The sequence below is a fragment of the Jaculus jaculus genome, chromosome 21 (genome assembly GCF_020740685.1).
Source record: "Jaculus jaculus isolate mJacJac1 chromosome 21, mJacJac1.mat.Y.cur, whole genome shotgun sequence".
Classification (NCBI taxonomy): Eukaryota; Metazoa; Chordata; class Mammalia; order Rodentia; family Dipodidae; genus Jaculus; species Jaculus jaculus.
The window spans coordinates 8,716,020-8,724,525 of NC_059122.1; the positions used below are offsets into that span (position 1 = coordinate 8,716,020).

General features: G+C 43.0%; 1 protein-coding gene across 1 annotated transcript in view; it reads right to left on the reverse strand.

Annotated features, from left to right (window-relative positions):
* Nucleotides 1–4,544: 4,544 nt before the first annotated feature.
* The window catches only part of Fyb2 (FYN binding protein 2), a 30,272-nt gene continuing 26,310 nt past the window's right edge, over nucleotides 4,545–8,506 (reverse strand). The window contains exons 13-15 of the mRNA XM_045139385.1: nucleotides 6,145–6,301; nucleotides 5,348–5,380; nucleotides 4,545–4,863 (exon numbers count right to left, since the gene is read on the reverse strand). Coding sequence (XP_044995320.1) covers nucleotides 4,826–4,863; nucleotides 5,348–5,380; nucleotides 6,145–6,301 — 228 coding nt within the window. The 3' untranslated portion in view covers nucleotides 4,545–4,825. The remainder of the gene's footprint in view (nucleotides 4,864–5,347; nucleotides 5,381–6,144; nucleotides 6,302–8,506) is intronic.

Below are 8,506 nucleotides of genomic sequence, written 5' to 3' on the forward strand. Positions count from 1 at the left end.
GCACGCGTCTGGAGTTCATTTGCAGTGGCTGGAGGCCCTGGTGCGCCCATTCTCTCTCTCTCTCTTTCTCCCTCTCTCCCTCTTTCTCTTTCTCTCTTGCAAATTATTATTATTTTTGTCTTTTGAGGTAGGGTCTCACTCTGGCCCAGGCAGACCTGGAATTCACTATGGAGTCTCAGGGTGGCCTCGAACTCACCACGATCCTCCTACCTCTGCCTCCCGAGTGCTGGAATTAAAGGTGTGCACCACCACGCCCGGCTATAAATAATTTTTTTAAAAAAAAACTATCTTTCTCCTGTTTCTCCTTCATCCCCCCTCCCCCCAGCGGAAGCTCTAACTTCTGTTAGGCAAAGATGAGAATGAATGCTTTTTAACTCTGTGGAGCTGAATAGGGTCGGAGCAAGACAGTTAAGGAGGGAATTTATTTAGAGGCCCAAGGTGGCAAGGCTTTATTTCTTGTGAACCTGTCTGTTTTCATCACCTCGGTAGGTGCAGCGTTTTCAGGTTTTCAGTGGAGGAGTCTTTCACTTCTTGGGTTAGGTTTGCTCCAAGCCATTCTGTTTCTGGGAGGCTGTTGTGAATGGACTTGTTTCTCTGGCTTTTTAGCCATATACTTGCTGTTGGCATATAGGAAAGCTACTGGCTTGTAATGTGAATCCTGCATCCTGCCACCTTTGTGAAAGCATCAGCCCTAGCGGTTTTCTGGTGAAGTCTTTTTTTTTTTTTAAGTATTTTATTTTTATTTATTTATTTGACAGAGAGAATGGGCGCGCCAGGGCCTCCAGCCACTGCAAACAAACTCCAGATGTGTGCACCCCCTTGTGCATCTGGCTAACGTGGGTCCTGGAGAATCACACTTGGATCCTTTGGCTTTGCAGGCAAATGTCATAACTGCTAAGCCATCCCTCCAGCCCACTGGTGAAGTTTTTAGGGTCTCTTAGGTATAGGATTATTTGTACCGGTGGTGGTTTGATTCAGGTGTCTCCCATCAACTATGTGTTCTGAATGCTAGCTTCCCAGCTGATGGGGATTTGGGGAATTAACGCCTCCTGGAGGCGGTGTATTGCCGGGGGTGGGCTTATTTATAGCCAGCGGGCGCTTGCCCCTGTTTGGCACACTCTCCTGTCGCTGCTGAATTCTGCTCATGCCATCGTTTCATCTGCCATCGTGGACCTTCCTCTCACTCAGGTCTGTAAGCCAAAATAAGCCCTTTGTTCCCATAAGCTGCTCTTGGTCAGGTGTTTTCTGCCAGCAACTCGAAGCTGCCTGCCTTATTTATTGCTTTGGCTAAGACTTCAAGCGCCGTGTTGGGTACGAGTGGAAAGACGGAACGTCATGCGTGTTTTTTGTTCTCGGTCGTAAAGGGAATGCTTCCGCATTTTAGCGTGTTGGAGGGGTAGGCTTGGCTGTTGTTATTTTGAAATATATTCCTTCCATCCCTAGTCTGCCCAGGGCATTTTATCATGAAGGCGTTTTGGACTTTGTCAAAGATCTTTTCTCTGTCGAGAAATCATGATTTCTGCCTTTGAGTCTGTTGATGTGGTAAATTGTATTAATTGACTTATGTATGTTTTATTTATTTTTATTAACAACAGCCCTAGCATCATTTATTTTTCCCCCTGTAGCCTCTTGTGTGTCAGCTTGTTTTCAGGCCAAAGTATTCCTTCATTTATTTGCTGTAGGTTTGTTTCAGTGGTCAGAAATTCCTTCAGCTTGCTTTTATCATAAAAATGTTTTTCTTAGCTGGGCGTGGTGGCGCATGTCTTTGATCCCAGCACTCGGGAGGCAGAGGTAGGAGGATCACTGTTAGTTCAAGGCCACCCTGAGACTACATAGTGAATTCCAGATCAGCCTGGGCTAGAGTGAGACCCTCTCTCACAAAACCAAAATCAAAACCAAAGAGAAGCAGTAAAGTTTAACAGGTGAACAGGGCCAAACTGTTCTGCTCAAAGGACGGTGGGTGTTAAAGATGGGAGAGGTGTTGAGGAAGCAAGAGCTGGGTGGAGAGACAGGTGTGGAGGAGATACAGGTCTTAATGGGTGTCCTTCGTGGAGTCCTTTACGGCTTCTGAAATGCTGTTTCTCCTGCTGCAACTTCCTCTGGTTTGGGTGGCTTGCGTCTTCTCAGTCTTCCTCCGGGTTTCTGGACGGCTGGCGCTGCCCAGGTGTGTGGGTAGGACTTCGCGGGTGGCGTCTCCTAGCTGGCCACTGCTGGGTGAATTCATTCAGCGATCTGGTCGGGAATGCGAGCCCACCCCATGGGCAGCCCTTGCCAGGGTCCTGACTGTTGCTTGGCGTCCCTGGAGAAAGCTCTCTTATGTAGTTGGGTTCCCTCCAGGTTTTCAGCGTGCTGTGTGCTGTGTAGGTCTGACAGAATGTCTTTTCACATCTCCCAGTATTCCGTCAGGCATCTGCCTATACTCTGTGACACTTGGTTTGAATTTTCTGTGTGTGGTAAATTTAATTTATGAAATTTAATATTTAATATCAGAAAGAGGAAGGGGAAGAGAGATAGAAACACTTTCAGACACTTGCGCCTCCTTGTGCATCTGGCTAACATGAGGAATCGAACCTGGGTCCTTTGGCTTTGCAAGCAAACGACTTAACAGCTGAGCCATCCCTGATAAACGTGTTTCAATTGTCCCCACATTATTCCCTGCTGACTCTACCTGCCTGTGCCTGAGCTCTTGAATCAGATGTGGTCTCCCCTTCCACCAACACACCCACTAATCCATCCATTCATTAACTCCTGTTTTGAAAGCTTTGTCCCAGCTGGAAGCAATCTGGGAGGTGGAGGCTGGCTTCTGAGTTTCACAGCCAGCTGACCCTGGCCAGAGTTCAGCCTCACTCTAGCTGTTTTTTTTCCTACCTGCTGTGGCAGACGTGTGCGCCCCCTTGTGTGCATATGCGACATTGCACGCTCACATCCCTGCGTCTGAGACCTGGAGATTCGCACGAGTCCTTAGGTTTCTCAGGCAAGCACCTTACCGGCAAAGCCATCTCTCCAGCCCCAACATTTCTATACTTTTTTTTTTACATTAAATTGCCTTGCTAAGTCTCTCTTCCAATATGATGGAGAATGGAATTTCAAAGGGGAAAGCGTCCGGGGGGGGGGGGGAGGGAGGGAATTACCATGGAATATTTTTTTATAATCATGGAAAATGTTAATAAAAATTTAAAAATAAAAAAAATAATTGCTAGAGCAGAATTAAAAGTACCCTCAACATGCAAAGAATGAGGCCACAACTCCATGGCCATTGTCATCTTCCTTAAAGAAATAAGCAAGATTCTTCAGTTAAAAACAGGTGAATCTATTGGGTGTGGTGGTGGATGCCTCTAATCCCAGCACTTGGGAGGCCAAAGTAGAAGGATCGCCGTGAGTTCGAGGCCACCCTGAGACTTACCTAGTGAATTCCAAGTCAGCTCTGGCCTAGAGTGAGAGCCTACCTCAAAAAAAAAAAGTAGAATTATTAAGACAAAAAAGGAAAGCAACATTTAGTGCATATCATGTAAAAAACAAATATTATTACAACTTTGCTCCTAACTTCTGTTTGATATTGTGTAAGTGATAATACACACGCACAGTCTATTTGAATAAGGTTTGCTATTGTGACAATACACATTGATGCATGTGTATGTTTATGTATATTAATATACACTTTTTAGATTTTGTTAAATATATTTTGATGTTTCTTAAAAGGATATTGTCTACAATTAGAAATACATTGATTTTCAAAAAAGTGCTCAAAGGTGGCAGAAAGGATGTAAGAGCCAAAGGAAGGGTAGGACTCCTTACAATGTGCTCCTCCAGACACAAAATAGCCTGGATATCCATGACCTCACAGCGCCTGACACTACCTACACAAGACCATCATAAGAGGAGGAAAAGATGATGACATCAAAATAAAAGAGAGACTGATTCAGAGGGGGAGGGGATATGATGGAGAGTTTCATTGCGAAGGGGAAAGTGGGGGAGGAGAGGGAATTACCATTGTTTATTGTCAGTCAAAAGTGTTTTGGGAACTGGAGAGATGGCTTAGTGTTTAAAGGCATAAGCCAAAGAACCCAGGTTCAACTCCCCAGTTCCCAAGTAAGCCAGATGCACAAGGGGGCACATGCATCTGGAGTTCATTTGCAGTGGCTGGAGGCCCTGATGTACCCATTCTTTCTCTCCCTTCCTCCAATAAATAAAAAATAATCATTTCAAGGGGTTGGAGAGATGGCTTAGCAGCTAAGGCATTTGCCTGCAAAGCCAAAGGATCCAGTTCGAGTCTCCAGAACCCACGTTAGCCAGATGCACAAGGGGGCACATGCATCTGGAGTTCATTTGCAGTGGCTGGAGGCCCTGGCACGCCCATTCTCTCCCTGTTTCTCAAATAAATAAGTAAAATATATTTTAAACAAATTTTTAAAAAGCGTTTCTAAAAGAAACCATCGTTGAATAGCATTTATTTTTCTTTCTGTCACAAAGCAAAAGAACACTTAAACCTTTATTAAGCACTGATAAATTTGAGTATTTAAAGTAACATTATCTACTGTTCAGAACTTAGAGTGAGTTGAACTGTGCATGTAGCGAGTGCAAATGCTGTGGGCTCCTAAGCGGCTTGACCATTGTTGGAGGGAGCAGGCGCTGGAGCAATTTCCAACTTGGCTTCCTGCCCCAGGGCTCCGACATCTGCTCACAGCCTCTTGAGCCAGCAGTAAAACAGTCACTAGAGGGCAAACCTTTCTACACCTCATTCCCAACCAAAGTTTCCACTGTCTGTTTCGTTTTGATGGGCAAACAGAAATTACTGTTGAGGGAGGACTCCGGTCCCAGAGTAGACTCAGGCTGGCTTAGAACTTCCTTGATCACTCTTGATGTCTGGGGGAAAGGAAAAATAATATAAGTATTTTGAAGTCAACTCATTGAATAATCAGGAGACTCGAGAGGTAATTTTTTTTTTTGTTTTTGGTCTGGCTTAATATGTGACTCTTTAGGGTTATAAATGCAATTTGTCAATTCCTTTGGTACCTATACCCAGGAAGATGAGGAGAAGAAAAAAAAACCCTCTTCTAATGTAACCCAAGACAGAGCATTACATATCTAGCTTTCAAAACTTTTTTTCTCATCAAAATAAAAAGACACTTATTGAGATGGGGAGAAGATATGATGGAGAATGGAATTTCAAAGGGGAAAGTGGGGGGAGGGAGGGGATTATCATGGAATATTTTTTATAATCAAGGAAAATGTTTTCGAAAATTGAGAAAAAATAAAATATTACAAAAATCTTTTTCCTTAAGACCAGTATACCCAATACCACACTAAATACTTACAAGTCATGATTTGAAATATGAAATCAACTTACTTAAGACTACGTGTTCAATGAGCACAAATCCATCTACAGAAACAGAAATCACTGTTACATAACAGTTTTTTAAGGTTATTTTTTTAAAAAAAATATTTTTATTTGAGATGAGAAAGGGAGAAAGAAAAAGAGTGGCCTCCAGCCACTGCATGTGCTGCCTTGTGCAATCTGGCTTACGTGGGACCTGGAAAATTGAACCTGGGGCCTTTGGCAAGTGTCTTAACCACAAAGCCATCTCTCCAGCCTTTGATTTTATTTCTATCTGCAAGCAGAGAGTGAGCGGGAGAGGGAATGGGTTCACTGGGGCTTCCAGCCACTGAAAACATCTGCTTTATGTGGATTCTAGGGAATCGAACCAGGTTCATGAGGCATTGTGGACAGGTGCCCTAGTGCTGAGCCATCTCTCCAGCCCCACCTATGTGATAGTTTTAGAGAACGATCTTTGTGGTTTTTAAAAAGCCCAGGTCAGGGCTGGAGAGATGGATTAGCTGTTAAGGCGCTTGCTGGAAAAGCCAAAGGAATCTGGTTCAACTCTCCAGGTCCCATGTAAGCCAGATGCACAAGGTGGCACATGTATCTGGAGTTCGTTTGTAGTGGCTGGAGGCCCTAGTGCGTCTATTCTTTCTCTGTCTCTCTTCCTCTTTCTCTTTCAAATAAATAAATTAAATATATTTTTAAAAAGTCTAGGTCAGCCTGAGCTAGAGTGAGATCCTACCTCAAAAAAACAAACAAACAAACAAAACTAAACAAAAAATTTATCAAGAGAAACTTGAAGGCCAACAACTCAATAAACGTACATTTGCCTTTAGAATTGCGGCAGATCACTTGATTTTGCTCGGTGGTATCGATGACGTCCAGGTGTTCCCCAGGAGTTATTGGCAGATAGAAGGCTCCGTTGCTTGAATCGCTGGAACATACCACGGCTCTGTTGATGACTCTGATCTCTTTGTTATACTAAAATGAGAATTTGCAATAATGCCAGACTACAGTTACTCCTTTGTAACAAAATTAGTGGAAGACGCAGTAGCCTTAAAAGGCAAGCTGCAAGATACTGACAAAGGGAACGAAGGAATACAGTCAAAGGAGACTCATTCACAAAAACAGTAAAATGCTACAATCTTACATTTGTTACTATTTTCACGCTGTTCTCACAGTCACTGGCTAACATGTGTTAGAGTGAGTCCTAGTGGATAAAACGTCATAGATGGTGTGAAATAAGGGGAAAAGTCTAAAAAGGCAAAATAAAACTTGCTTTGTATAAGACTATAGTTTACAATATTTCTTTCTTCTCTTTTTTGAGGTAGGTCTCACTCTAGCCCAGGCTGATCTTGACTTCACTATATTCTCAGGGTGGCCTCGAACTCATGGTGATCCTCCCACCTCTGCCTCCCGAGTACTGGAATTAAAGGCGTGTGCCACCACACCCAGCTACAATATTCTTATATACCTTCTATTTATAGCTAACATTCTTTGCACCTTTCTAGGTAAGCTTATGTGTTTCCTTTTTTAAAATTTATTTTATTTATTTATTTGGTTTTTCAAGGTACGGTTTCACTGCAGCTCAGACCAACCTGGAACTCACTATGTAGTATCAGGGTGGCCTCGAACTCACAGTGATCCTCCTACTTCTGCCTCCTGAGTGCTGGGATTAAAGGCATGTGCCACCATGCCTGGTTTAAAATTTATTTGAGAGAGAGCAAGAATTGCATGCCAGGGCCTCTAGCCATTGCAAACAAACTCTAGATGTTTGTGCCCCCCGGCTTATGTGGGTCCTGGGGAATCGAACCAGGTTCCTTTGGCTTTGCAGGCAAGCACATTGACTGCTCAGCCATCTCTTCAGCCCAGCTCATGTGTTTTCTACAGCTGTAGTGGGTGCCCTTTAAAGTGATATCAGCTGATAAGTAAGGAAAATCCTACCACCTATCTGTGGCCAAAGCCATGTTTCTGAAGAAAAAAAGTGATGAGAAATTCATCTACAGGCAGGTCCCCATGTAATATATTAGAAACAAAGGCTGGAGAGATGGCTTAGCAGTTAAGGTGTTTGCCTGCAAATCCAAAGGACCCTGGGTCAATTTCCCAGGACCTACGTAAGCCAGATGCACAAGGTGGCACATGCATCTGGAGTTTGTTTGCAGTGGCTAGGGGCCCTGGGGTGCCCATGCTCTCTCTCTCTCTCTCAAATAATTATATATCTATATATATGCATTATATATACATACATATATGTGCTGTGTGTGTGTATGAGAAACAATTCTAGAATATGTAGCTTAGGGGACAGATTCCTTTACCAAATTAGGGTGACCAAATATCTGCCTTTGCTTAGGTATCTGTTTATAACTAATGTCTCCATTTACCACTTCTCAATGCCTGTTACGAATGGTGCATCCAAAATGAATGAAATACAGGTTTTTCTAATAGCATTTGGGAAACTCATCTCACATAATGAAAATGGAATACTATACATACAGAAGAAATGAAATATCTGTCTATTGTGAGGGAGTCAAAAACAAGGGGAAAAGCACTATGCAGAATATAAAGGTTTTTTTTTTTTTGTTCAATAAGTTGGTTAGGTAAAAAACAGTTGCTGATTCTAAAGTAATCAAATGATGCCACAACTTGTAGTAATTTTGCATAACAATTTTTAGATATAGTAACACCTAATCAGCTTTGATCCAAAAAGTTTGTTATCAGTGGTTATGGAAATTCGTGTCTACCTCTATTTAAGTTCAAAATGCTTTGGGGTAATGCTTCTGTGCTGTGCACATGACTTTGAAGATAAGAAAATAAGCTGGGCATGGTGGCACACTCCTTTAATCCCAGCACTCAGGAGGCAGAGGTGGGAGGATTGCCGTGAGTTCAAGGCCACCCTGAGACTACATAGTGAATTCCAGGTCAGCCTGAGCTAGAGTGAGACCCTACCTCAAAAACACCAAACCAAAACAAAAAACAGGGTGCCCCATGGTAGATCACAGCTCAATACAATGAATAAGTGATTACAGTTAGGTATCGTTGATTGTTAATGAACGAATAAAGAAGGAGCTTGAGGTGCTCATTCATTCCTCTCTCAGTTGTTTATTTGGTCATGTGGTATGTTTTTGCAGAGAACTAGAGAGTAACTTGAACAAGGATCCCTTTCCAAAGGGACAGGCCAGTGAAGTT